The 14,612-nt window shown below is 35.2% G+C and overlaps 1 protein-coding gene across 1 annotated transcript in view; it reads left to right on the top strand.

Moving 5' to 3' along the window:
• Positions 1-1,772: 1,772 nt before the first annotated feature.
• The window catches only part of Cog1 (conserved oligomeric Golgi complex subunit 1), a 31,424-nt gene continuing 18,584 nt past the window's right edge, over positions 1,773-14,612 (top strand). The window contains exons 1-5 of the mRNA XM_089645505.1: positions 1,773-1,967; positions 2,056-2,223; positions 4,843-4,988; positions 9,339-9,493; positions 10,873-11,107. Coding sequence (XP_089501631.1) covers positions 1,831-1,967; positions 2,056-2,223; positions 4,843-4,988; positions 9,339-9,493; positions 10,873-11,107 — 841 coding nt within the window. The 5' untranslated portion in view covers positions 1,773-1,830. The remainder of the gene's footprint in view (positions 1,968-2,055; positions 2,224-4,842; positions 4,989-9,338; positions 9,494-10,872; positions 11,108-14,612) is intronic.

Raw genomic sequence — 14,612 nt, 5'->3', positions numbered from 1 at the left:
GGACTATTACTATTTATGACAGTGACAGAACACACTACATATATTCTCGTGGCTTGGCCTATTTCAGCATATCGCTCGCCATACGATTGGTATTAGTATATGGCGAACGATATATTGAAATAGGCCAAGCCACTATAAGTATTTAAAGCCTGTGACAGACCACGCCATAAGCGCGCTATATTTGCGTGGCTTGGCACATTTCAGCATATCGCTCGACATACATTCCCATTGATAGTTTATGGCGAGCGATACACTGAAATAGGCCAAGCCATGATGCGTATACCGTAATGTGTCTCCACCAGAGGCGGCTCTAGGGATTCAGTCGTGGTAGGTCATTTGAAAAAAATGTGTGACTAATCTTTATTTGATATTGTGAAAAATGCCCGTATATTATTAACTATATCAATTTGTTATAGAGTTTTAGAGTCGCGGACTCTAAATAAATATTATGTTAATATAATAAATTGGAAATAAATACACAATCCATGTACTTACGGCAAATTATTTTTAAGATATTAAGTTTTAATGTAGTTGTCCACAACATTAAAATAAATAAAATCAGTGTTTGATTCTATTTGACAATGATTTTTTACGTTTTTTGTTTTGTTTCATTCTAAATCGATAACAACATAAATAATTATTCTAATCCTTTCCCGAACTATGCAATTGAAAAACAACCATTGTTCCACACACTACAAGCGTGTAAAATGAAAAAACGACATTTGTTTATGTCACCATCTCTGTAAAACATATAATATTCACCGTGTTGTCTCCCCCACGGTCATGACCTAAGCGTCCCTAAACTTTCTTCGGAAGCTAATTTTTACTTCGACGAAAAATATAGTGCCATCTCGTTTATTCTATGGCGCGCGTAGGGACAGAAGATGCCAAATTGGACATTCTTTAAATTGACCCAGCGAATCGTGTGGACTTGTGAATGAAAGCTTCTATTAGAGACAACAGATGTCACTGCTAGTCACTCGCCGCCGCCGCTGTTTCGCGTTACATTTTAAATGTTTTGATGCACATAATTGATTATTATATTTATTATTGTTGTCTTATAATTTTGGGGGGTCAAACACCAATTGACCTAAGGGAAGATCCGCCACTGGTCTCCACCCTTAAAAATATTGCCAACTGCATATAATTTAGGTACAACCGATTATGACTCCGTTCCGATATTGTTGTTGCAAATAAAAAAGGTATTTAAGCTGAGTAAATCGGGGCTGTCTATAATTCCATCAACAATTTTAAAAATAAATGTCGGAAAGAAAAATCATTCATCTGAGAGTTTTAATTATTGTTGTGGTTGTAATTCACAGTTTCTATTTGTAAACCGATTATACAAATTATGCTGATTTTTTTCAATGGAATCAAAGTGGATTTTAAAGTGAGGAAAGGGAACCAAATATAAAAATATATTTGACTTGACTTCAAACTAAAGAAGAATATACGATTTTTAATGTTGATAATTTTCGTTTTATAAGTCTCTGTCGTGGTGAATAAACCTGTGTTGGTGATAATTTGTCTTATTTGAAAAAGATGATATTAGCGTCATCTATTGATCATAGGTCGAAACACCTTTTACAATAAATATACCAACTTGTACAACGTACAGATGAACAGCAATAATTTATTTTAGTTATTCATTAAATTCATAGATGTCGCTACTGTAAAAACCATATCCAGTATCTAATCAGGGCAGAGTTTATTTTTCATTTTTCAGTAGCCATAAACAAAAAAGAAAAAAAACTTGCCAACTCTGCGGCAACTGTCATAACAAAAATTTCTGTCAAAATACTTCTCGTAGATGTTCAAAATACAGCCAAAATGCCGGCAAAAGATTTGTTGAATATCAATCCTGATGTTTTATTTGAGGAACACACTATCAGTGAAATCGATGACACACAAAAGAAACTACTCCATGAGATCGAAAGAAAAAGGGAGGAATTAAGGGTTATGGTCGGGTACGTCCAATATCTTCTGAATTTATTTATTCTGCACTGTATTGAACAATTTACAAGTGAAAATACAATTGTTTTGTTTTAATTACAGCGAGAGGTACAGGGACCTCATAGAAGCAGCCGATACCATAGGTGACATGAAATCTACTGCTCAAAATTGCATAAAACACATCGAAAACATGACTTTAACGTGTCGAAATCTACATGATACTCATTTAATTGGATTCAAGAATGAATTTATCCCGGAAAACAACGAAAAGTAATGCTACTTGTTTATTTTATTGTCTACTAAGGCCATTCGTACATGGAGATACTTAAAAGCGACTCGAGTTTCGTGCGCGTAGCATACGCGTCGCTCGTGAGTACCCGTCATACTACATTGTTAGTGTTCGTACACGATGGTACGCGTTGACTATGGGTTTGATGTCGATGGATTTAGGTTGGAAAGAAAAGTCAATTTGACATCATTCTCAAGTAGTTCCTTGGTGGTGATGATTGCCCTATAATTAACATTTATTTTGTTGTATGAGTGAACCCAACATCTTCTTTTAGATTGTTTTTTATGCTTGTAAATAAAAATAAGAACAATATCACTGTCTTCATCCCTAGTCACTTATTAATAATATTTGGATGATTTGTATAGCGCCGTTTTCATGCAAAATCACGTCAAGGGCGCTGTAGAAATATACAGGGTGTCCGGAAACTCGTAGTACAAGCGGGAAACTGGTGAATCTACATCACATTTGGAGTCGATTTTGTAGTATATATTTTTTTTATTTGAGCTTTCGTTATCGAGTAAATCGAGTTTGAAGTTGATTTTTTTTTTTTTTAATTTTTTTTTTTTTAATCAAATTCTTATAAATTATTACCGAAGATCAAAGTACCCAACTAATTAAAACTATTTGAAAGTAAAACAAATGAAGAAACTCGGATTTGAAGCATTATTTTGAAATCACCCTTCATTTAACCCGGTGTAATCATAAAATATTTCTGCTCTGCAGGGTTAAAACATCTGTTATTCAACCCTAAACACCAGAAAAAACTTTAACCCTAAAATAGCCGAAAAATATTTTTTTTTGGTTTTTTTTTTTTTTTTTTGAAAATGCTCAAATCAAAAAACTTTATGTTTTTTTGGGTTCCCCATGTGGTGTAGATTCTCCAGTTTCCCGCTTGTACTACGAGTTTCCGGACACCGTGTATAATACATTTCTACAATGATCTATGTTATTACTAACTTTATATGGAGATAATATACAGTAACATACCTATCTGGTAGGTCACTTAAGATTAACACTTAATTAACATTAACTAATTTGCTGCCATTCCGAAGGTCGCGGGTTCGAACCCGGCGTGCGCAAATAAATTTTATTTGATTAATTTGTGTTATTTCACAATTAATTAATTAAAATAATATATAGTATATTTGCGGCACGTTCCAGAGTGGAAGATACTACCAGTATCGCCCTGGTGTAAGACCACCATTCAGAATTGAAACGTTGCTCCAAATGGCTTTAGCCGTGTTTAGTGACTAGATCTGAATAGCCAGGTACTTCCCCACCTTCCTCTTTCCCTTCCCCACTTACCTTCAGCCTCACAACATCCCCCAATTGGGGATGCCATAGTCTCACTGGCTCCAGACGGGAGCAGTTGGGACTCTTGTGAGGTATTCACTATAAAAAAAAAATAATAATAATAATTGTTTATTAGCAAAATTTAGTTACAGGACTTAAAATTGGAAATAATTAGACTTTCTCTCAGGAATGGTATATTTAATTTAAGGGTATGACAGCTTAAAAAGGTAAGTTTTTAGTTTAGACCTGAATTCTGTTTGACTTGTTATGGATCTTAATTCCGGAGGGAGTTTATTCCAAGCCTTAGGCCCAGGTACTCCGAAAGCGCGATCACCAAACTTTGTATTTGGCTCGCGCATAGGTACCATCTGTCTGCCTATAGCTGATGATGTTGCTGATCTAAGTCTAAGAGTTGACTGCCTCAGATCAGAGTTTTCCGGGACGCATATTTCAGAGATGTAGGGTGGGGCCATTTCATTTTTTTTTAAAATTTTTTTTTTATGTGACACCTCACAAGAGCGTCCCTGCCTGTGCAGTGTACAGACAGGGGAACTATGTCACCACCCGGTTGGGCGGCGTTGTGAGGCGGAATAAGGTAGGGGCTGTAGGAAGGGATTTGTTAATGCGGGCCTTGAAGAGGCTCGGATTATTGGAGGGAGGAAAAACAGATGCCGGTAGCTCGTTCCACATACGAGCCGACTTACACAAAAACGAGTCGTAAAAATGGCCCGTTCTCATGAAGCCAACGTCAACCGTGAACGGGTGTTCAGCTCGTGTCCGTCGAGTTTTGCGCACGTGCACCGGTGCATCAGGAATCAATGCTGCTAGCTCCTTGGAGCAGGCTCCATTGAAATACCTGTAGAACAGACACAGCATGCCCACATTGCGTCTATGCATTAGATTTGATGGATTTAAACACCATCCAGCACAATTTGTACTGGATTCTTTCAGGGCACTACGAAGGTGTTCTGAAATGTGTAAATATTTAGAAACGCCGGTTATGAGCCATGCTGCTGCATTAAGCACTGATTGAAGTTTGTCAATTTGATATTTTGGAAGGCTGGCATAAATGCCGTTGCAGTAATCGACATTGTATTAATTTCTTATCTGCACTTTAAAAAATGATTAAGCTCAGTATAATTCCAGAAACTAGCATTAAAGAGTAGCATATCGGTAGGCTACTTGTGGTTGCGTCACAGTCACGTAGCTTCTAAGTATCTCTGTTAAGGAAGGGCCTTAAGTTCATTAAATCTAAATTGAACATTATCATTTCTAATTATGGTCTACTAACCTGATTATGATTTCAGGCCTGTTGTTAGTCGACAAGTTCATGGGATCGCAATTCAAATCAAAATACTTATGGCCATTCCAGAACAGATTTGGAGTAATATTGACGTAGAAGACTTTTTGACCGCTACGCAACTCTATCTGTTTGCTCGTCACATTTACACAGGTAAGAACAAAAATATCATTAAAATCACCTCATTATATTATTAGTACTACAGATATTTTTTTTATTCTTCATTATAAGCAGCCACTCAACTGCCAAGCAGTTTGGTCAATTTTACAATATTAATTATAACACATTATAACGGGAAGCCACAATATAGAAAAATAATAACATTTCTAGTGACTACAATAGAATGGCATAAAATACGTAGACAGACAGATATAACACAGTCAACATACACATAGGCATACACACACTCAAAGGCACACAACATACTTACACACAGTTATAGGCATATTTATACATTTAATAATGGACATTTTTATAATGGATTCTAATGTATTTATTTATTTATTTATTTATTTAGACGCCGTAAAAGGCTTTTACAATATACATGATTTATGTTTACAGTGGTTCACAGGAGCGAAACAGTATTATGTTAAATAACAAAATATAAATAAAAAAAATGAACAGTATACAAAAATCTTGATCTATAAACCATTTTTTCAGAATTTTTTAGAGTTCAGTGGTGAAATTTGATTTGCTTTTTATATGCACATTTGCATCTTATTAAATATAGAAAGTACAAGATAAGTGAATGTTCGTTCCCGTGTTTATTAGTAATTTTTTGAATAGGTTAATAATAATAATAATGTATCTGTACCCTTGTACTACAGTGTGTCTACAGAACATTTTGATACCTAACTTACCTCAAATTACTACATTGTGTCTATATAATATTATGATGAACATTTCAACACAGCTTCTAACCTAATAATGTCATATACTGCCACCATGGGTGGAACTACGGTGGAGACTCCCAAGGAGGATATTGTGTTTCCACCTATGACGGCAGAATAACACCCATGCGAACACCACGGCACAGGTTCTCCTAGTGAGGTGTTCACAGAACATTACTACCTACGCTTCAATCATGTATATATAGTTGCATATCACATTTCATTCTACTACCACGTTTTATATATCGTCGCATTAATTCGTAGAATGCGTAACTCCCAAATGTAAAATTTTACAGGAGGCACAAAAAACCTCGTAGTGAAAAAAAATTAAAGACGGCTTATTCTTTTTATTTATGTTTCGAACATATAATATATTTGGAAATTTATTTTCAATCATTAAACTTTTGTGAGTTAAGGCTTTCTATTTCAAATCGGAGTTAGGAAGTTTACGTAAAAACCGAGAATGGAGATACGCATTTTACAAAAGATACATACTTTTCTGCGAACAGTTTTATGAACAACCTACCGGAAAATTTGGGAGATAGGAATTTTACATTTACAAAATAAAACACAACAATGTATGTGTATGTCGAGGCAGTCTATTTAGATGCATTTTAATGATTTTAATGATGCGGAAGGTTATCGTTAAAGGAGTGGTAATCCTTTTCTAATGTCTGTTTTAAGTCTTGTAAATGCTGGTACTTTTCCTTCCTTAAGGGATTAAATCTGACTCTCAAGTGAAATCTTCAAACTCTGGAGATCATTACAGATTCGGCGACGGTTTTGTGCTGGGTGAGATCTACACTGACCGGGAGTAGTCGTGTCAGAGATGATCGTTAAGTGACGCTTGGAGTTGATGAAGGAGATTGTAGAAGAATTTGATCTGACATTGTCGATCACCCTTGTTGTCCTGTAGAAATAAAACTGATGTACTTACTAGGGTTTGCAAGACCCGGGCAAAGAGTAGCCATGACAGGAAACGTTGTGAAAGAGACTCCTCAGAGTGTGAAGATAGGTGGGAGAGACTTGAAAGTGGAACTGGTGAGCAAACATGTGCTTTAAGCGTAGAAACTCTTCATGCTCAGCATCACTTTGGAGTAAAGTGAACGTTTCATCTTGCCCGGCTGGTCGATCCCGAGGCGAGAAGAAAGGACGTCGATAGATGTGTGCGTTCCTGCGTACAATGCAGGACAATTGACCCTCCACCATCATCCCATGAAGCGGGTAATCTTAATGTTGTGACAACCTGGAGTCGCTTGGCAGTTGATGTTACTCATTTCGGTAGGAAATGTTTACTCACATTTATCGATTGCGGTCCAAGTAGATTTGCCGTGTGGCGGGAAATCGAGTCAGATAATGCAGCTTCGATTATCAGACATTTGGAAGAAGTGTTTCGGGAAAGAGGCCCGCCCAAAGTAGTTCTCATGGACAATGGTACTGCATTTTGTTCCTACAGTGTTACAGATAAGTGTAAGAGATGGAATGTTCGTCAAAGATTTTGCGCGGCATACCGACCAGCTGGAAACGGTATAGTTGAACGACATCATCAATCAATAAAGAGAACTGCAGCCAGAAGTGGAAGCGATCCCCTGCAGGCAGTGTTTCGGTACAATCTTTGGCTGCAAAAAGTCAGGATGATCGAGGTATTGCGCTGTCTAGTATAGTTCACACTTCACACTCGTGGAGACACCCTTCTGCGCAATTGAATATAGAAGAGGAAGTATTGACTGAGCTCTAAGTGGGCGATCTTCTTGCGGTTAAACCAGTAGATGGGAGATGCACATCGTGCATGGAAGGGTGACAGGACTTACTTCAGTCAACAACATCGAAGTAGATGGCATACCAAGACATGTGCTTGACCCGCGGAAGATGCCTGACAGAAAACGGACTGTGTCTGAGGAGAGACGAGATGGAATTGCCGCACGTTCCACCGTAAATATTTTGGGTTTGTTTGAAGAGGACAGTGAAGAACCGGATCCGGATATGCATCAGGAGGAGATCCACTTGCAAAGAGATGGTGACCTTGAAGAAGAGATAATCACAGAACAAGGACCTATTAGGTATTTACGAAACCGCAGAGGCACATAAAACAAGAGAACTACGGCAGAGCGTCACACGGTGCAGAAGACGTCAGTTTAGGCTACAGATACAAAACACTATTCGTGACTTCACAATTAAAATTAAGGTTATAAAATGTTCAAAATTGATTAATCAACTTATCTCAGTTAATTTCACGGTAAAACTATTACACCGTAAATAAATTTCCTCAGTCAAAAACACAACAAGCGTGCACGGCTCACCGGCCAATACTGAATTAAGGAGTTACGAAGTATTCGCGAGTAAAAATGGCACCATAATTTTACGCAGTTTTCTAATTTGTGTTTATCTAAAAGGTTAATTTTTTTTTAAATTTTCGAGTTTTACTAGTCGATGCGGGTCTAATTTTAACACCAGATGGCATTAAAAACGTATTTTCGAAAAATTTGGAGTTACGCAGTCTACGAATTAATGCGACGATATGGTACATCTATCTGTATTACTTGCACCCTATGCCAATATGTATACCTATAAACTGTATGTATAAGTGAATAGATAAATAAAAAAAAATAGATGAAAAGACAAATACACAATCAAACAATCTCCTGCAATAACTCCACCAAATTTCAACAGTATAAGTCCACAGAATGGTATAATACCACAGAAGATCCATTTTTAAAAATTTTCAGGAGAGACAAAAAACTATTTAGGGATATACCTACCTATAATGCATTTTTGATACAATTTTTTTTTATTGTTGATACATTATTTTACAATATTTCATTTTCTAATTCAGTAATGTTAGCCTCACTGGGTTGTTTACCCGTGCTGAGGCCCCCATTTTATAATATAAGAATTTATACATTTAAAAAAAAAAAGAAAAACAACATTAAAATAAAGATAAATTTAAACTAAAAATAAAGATTAAAAATTAAAATATAATTATCACACTAAAAGAAAAATATTAAAAGAGAATGTAAATCGGCATTTATAATGATTTATGTGTTTGTGCGTGTTGCGTGTTTTATATATTTTTTTGTGTTGCGTGTATATGTTTTATTCTTTTATGTTATAGAATTTTGGGTAGTAATAGTAATAGTAATTTAGTAATAGTAATTATTAATTATTAGTAATAGTAATTTAGCGGGTAGGTGGTGAACGGAGATACACATATAAGTAATAATAATAATCTATCTTTATTTAAGAAATTTGCAACTTTAACTAAGAATACATGTCAAGTGTCCATAGTGTACATTTGTTTATAAATTAGGTATTAAATAGAATTAACAACAGCAAATAATAATATAAAAACAAAAGTATGTAACAGATAGAAAAAGTTTTTCGTAACCTGCCTAACTAGGCTAGCGGCTAGCCTTTGTAGAGGCAGTCATTTTAAAAGTTAATTTAAGTGCGAGATGGAAATAGATTTGACCTGACAATATTGCCGTAACATCGGTAGCCGAGCGAACTCCCCGTCAAGACGGGCATGAATAGATACAATCACAACAAAGAAATAACTCTTTAAACTTTATATTTCTGAATATTTTACATAGTTAAGAAATACTTTGTTTTCAAGGACTATTGCTGGAGACTGGGGGACAAAGCAGCAATAAGAATATATCAGCCCTCATGCCCGTTGTCCATAGACAATGGAATTCTCTAAGTAACTTCAACAGTTTTCTGATTGATGCCTGCCAAAATAAATTGGGTAACGCAGACTTGAAAGCTGAAGTAAGTGCATTTCCCTTATGATGGTTTGTTATCTCTTTTTGGTTCCGTTTATTATCTCTTTTTTTTTTTGTAATTTGAAAAGCAGATAAAAGACTCTTTCACATTTTAGCCTTAAAAATCAATAGTAAAAAATAAAAAAAAAAGATTATTTTTAACGCAAACATAGAAACATTAATGCAAGTTTTTAAAGTCGCTTACTAATGGTTTTTACCACGTAAACTTCAATTACAACTTTACATGAAACCAAAAAAAGATATTTAACTAGACAAGGTATTATAAAAGTTTGTTGTCACTTAACTTTTTTCGTTTTAAATAAAAATATTTATTAAAAAATTTGCAATCTTTGACAAATATTTTTCAGATGCTAAATTTTGTTACGTGGATTTATTTCGAAATTTGGAATGGCAAACTTTTATATACAAACTGAAAGCGCGGTATACTCTATTTCTGACACTGTTATCATGTATCTCGCTGTAATTCAAAATGAAATAGCATAGTTTTTATGAGACCGTGTCAGGCTGGGAGAAGTATCTCCCAAAAAGACTATAGGTGTTTGTTGTCTGTAAAAGTGAAACAGCCCAAGGGGTTAATAGCAATACAGAAAAAACTCTGTGAGATTTATTTACTTCTCCCTACATATTAACAACTATGCATTTTAAATGCAAACAAGGTGAGGCTCTCTTCCCTCGTGGGGCCCTCAGGAAATCAAGGGGGAGTAGACTCTTTGTGGGGCCTTCAGGGAACCAACAGGGGGTGGACTCTTTCTTCGTGGGGCCTTCGGGGAACTAAGGAGGAGTGGAGAGGAGAGATGAGACCCTCTTCCCTCGTGGGACCTTTAGGGAACCAAGGAGGAGTGGAGAGGAGAGACGAGGCCACCTGCATGAACTCTTCCCTTCAGGGAACCAAGAGGGATTGGAGAGGAGAGATGAGACCTGGGAAAACACATGCTCACGGAAACTATATGCAAACCGTCTCCGCTCTATAAATAAATAAATGCAAACAAATTAATTTATATGGAATGGAATAAATTGTCTCTGAGTAAAAAATGTTAATTTTCGTGGAATATGAAAATAAATATATTTTGGTTATTAGTCAAAATTGGTTTTTGTGCAAGTGATGTGATTATCTAAACAAAAGTGCTTTTAATCTCCACCCAAACCATTTTTATATCATCCATCAAACTTATCTCAAATCAACATCTAAACTTCCAGACTTCTAGCTTTTGCCAAACTGAAGACTCAATATCATTACCTGTGCGTTTGTATTGTAACAAGAATAATTGAACCTGATCTTTAAACTCAAAAGAAAAATGTTTAGATTAATACAGACACTATTTTGCTTTTCTTCTCACAATTTACTAATTTATTTGTAATTTCTAGGTGGCAGCATCTTGCCTGGCCAGCATGCTCCTCCTGGACTCCAAGAAGAACCTCCTGGACCTGATGAACACCTTCATAACCCTTCACAGCACCAACAGCCTGTCCAATATTCTGACATCAGACTTGGAAACCAACCTTAGCCACGGGAATGTTAAGAATGACATTAAAGACAGGATCGCCACCAGTGTCAAAGTTATCGTCAGGACTGTGGAACTTCTTTACAGCTGTTTTGTCGGTGTGTACAAGAATCTTAACATATTGACATATTATAAATATCCTTACTAAGCAAGGGTGAGTAGATAAAGAATTCCAGCTCCGATATATGACATATTTATAAAATGAACTTGATTCAGTTTTACAGACTTTGATATAAGAAACGCTTCCATCACGCAAAACCCTTGAATAGCAGTGGCGCTGTCTTTCAAAACTCCGCGCACACACAATTGCATCATCTATCTCCCGTTCACAGTGGTACAGACTTTGATAAAAGAAACTATATATATATAAATTAATTTATGTCAACGAGCATCTGACTGCTGCAACCCGTGCGCTCTTCAAGACAGTGAGAGACTTAAGCAAGGATAAAAACTTTAAATTCAGATGGATCAAATACGGAAAAATTTTTATACGCAAAAATGAAACTAGTCCCATTATTCAGGTGACATTGGAATCTGACGTGACTCAGGTTTTTTGCTGATAATCTTCTTAGATTTAGCATCGTCTCGTGTGACTATAAGCTATTATCAATTTATTTTTCCTATCTACCTTATCTTTTTTCCTACTTTAAAATATCATCCTTTGTACTGGTTTTTCTTTATTTGTATAATATTAACAACTAACTCTTTTAATACTACCAACTTTAATCCAAATTATCCTACAATTACTCTGCTTGCGTTACTACAACACCACTCTAATATTTATAATTTACTAGAACATGCTTACAACTATTTTATCAATCTTATATTTTATATATATTATCAACTAAATGTACTAAAATGTTGAATGTATATTATCAAAATGTGACTGGACTGCGTTCTAAGACTGATAGATTTTATTTTAATGTTACCAATAACAACTATGATATTATTATGATAACTGAAACTTGGCTTGTAGACAGTATTGCTAGTGAAGAGCTATTTGACAACCGTTACCTGGTATTTAGGCGCGATCGCAATGAGCAAAAAAGAGGAGGTGGAGTAATGATTGCGTTGAAGAAGCACCTCATAGCTCATGAACGTAAGGATTTTAACACGAATGCTGAAGACATCTGGGTGACTGTTAAGATTAATAATTTCATAAAAATTCATTTATGCTGTGTTTACATACCTCCAGGAGTCAATCACTCACAAAATATAAATGAATTCATGGATAAATTATGTGAACTTCGAGGACTACATCACGATGATCATTTTGTCATATCGGGTGATTTCAACTTACCTCAAATTAACTGGTCTTTAAGTAATGGTAATAGTATGCAAATTACGAATGGCTCTAAATCTGAAATTATTTCCAAACTATCTGACACCCTTTCATTTACTGATCTATCACAGTATTGCACCTTTCCAAATAATAATCATACATACCTAGACCTTGTTTTTAGCTCGATCCCTGTAATTGTATCAAATACTGACCAGTATCTCATCCCTGAATGTAAACATCATAAAAGCATTCTTGTTGACATTAACATATCTCTGGAAACTCCTATGGTGGACAACAAACGAACAATCAATCTTTTTAGGAAAGCTAACTATGAAACAATAAATAACGTCCTTAGTAGTATTGATTGGGATGCAGAATTTTTAAACCTATCAACCAATACTGCTATTGACCGCTTTTATACAATTTTATATGAAATCATTCGATTAAACGTCCCGTCAAAGGAAGTTCATATTAATAATTCTTATCCCTATTGGTTTAGTCCAGCCCTAATAAAACTGACTAAGGAAAAATATAAAGTGTTTAAAATGTGGAAAAGGTGGTCCAATCCTTTAGACTACCATGAATTCTGTATCCTTAGATCAAGGCAAAAGAAATTGTCTAGAGAATGTCTTAAACAATTTATAACAAACGCTGAACTTAATATATCTCGTGACCCTAAAAACTTTTGGTCTTATGTTAAAGGAAAAAGAAATAATTCTGGTTTGCCTCATGTTATGAAACTGGGTGAAGTGACTGCTGAAAATCCTTTCGCAATATGTAACCTGTTCTCACAGCATTTCGTCTCCACCTTTAATTACAACACTATTTCCGATGTACACTCTACCAACTATCATTTTGACAATCAAGTTAATATCTCCTCGGTATCAGTTTCAAAACAAAAAATAGAAAAAATAATCGATACTATTTCTAGCTCACTGGGTGCGGGTAGTGATAAAATTCCGGCTTTCTTTATCAAAATGTGTAGCAAGGTAATCTCGAAGCCCCTATTATTGCTCTTTCAATCCTCATTGAAAGAAGGTATCTTTCCTGATCGTTGGAAGAGTGCTCTCATCACACCTGTTTTTAAGTCTGGGGCTAAAAATGATGTCCAGAACTATCGACCGATATCTAAATTACCAATCTTTAGTAAAATTTTTGAAAAAATTGTTCATGAACAACTATATAACTGCATCGAGTCTGTAATACTCGTGAACCAACATGGCTTTATGAAAAAAAGATCGGTTGTATCTAATCTTGCCATTTTCATTGAAAATATTACTAAATCAATGGATGATCAAATCCAAGTTGACGTAATCTATACAGACTTCTCAAAAGCGTTTGATAAAATTGACCACAGTCTTCTTTTGTCCAAATTACTAGCTTTGGGAATTCATGGGGATTTATATAGATGGTTAGTCTCCTATCTTAATGGGCGCACTCAGGGAGTAACAATAAATGGCTTCATCTCTGAGATTGTAAATATACCCTCAGGTGTGCCCCAAGGATCTCACCTGGGACCGTTACTGTTTACAATTTTCATCAACGACATTATAAAATGCTTTAATTATGCAAATGTTCTACTTTTCGCTGATGATATGAAAATATTCCTGCCTATTAATTCTATAATTGACTGCTTTAAACTACAAGAAGATCTGTATAGGCTTAATGATTATTGTATCCGCAATCGTCTCAACATGAACACTTCTAAATGTTATGTAATTACCTTCACTAGAAATAAAATTAAGTTTGACCATAATTATCATATAGCTGGCCAACTACTCAAAAAAGTTACACAAATTCGTGATCTAGGTGTTATACTTGACAGTAAACTTACATTTGAGGCTCATATTGATATGATTGTTAAGAAAGCCCTTAGAATGCTAGGATTCTTATTCCGTATTGGAAAAGAATTTAATAATATCATAACACTTAAAATATTGTATTTTTCTTATGTTCGCAGTCATCTTGAATTCGCTTCTCCCATATGGAATCCTCAATATAATATTTACATAAATCGCATTGAAGCCATCCAAAGAAAATTTGTCCATCATTTAAATTTCAAACTAAATTCAAACCTTGACGTAAACAGCTCGATGGACCTTTATGGACTTAAGCCATTAAAAACTAGAAGAGACTCCGCAGATATAATATATCTCCATAAAATTATCAATGGCTTTATTGATTGTTCTCCCCTTCTGTCTGAAATTAATTTTAGAGTTCCGAGCGTTAGAACTAGAGAAAAATCACTTTTTCATCTCCATAAATGTTCTACTAATATAAGACAAAATGCGTTTATATTCAGAGCCTGTAGTATATTTAAT

Source organism: Hesperophylax consimilis, chromosome 2, assembly GCF_061612785.1.
Source record: "Hesperophylax consimilis isolate HC1 chromosome 2, BYU_Hcon_1.0, whole genome shotgun sequence".
In the NCBI taxonomy this organism is placed as follows: Eukaryota; Metazoa; Arthropoda; class Insecta; order Trichoptera; family Limnephilidae; genus Hesperophylax; species Hesperophylax consimilis.
The sequence above is the reverse complement of the archived record's forward strand: the minus strand, read 5'-3'. Positions and strand labels throughout refer to the sequence as shown.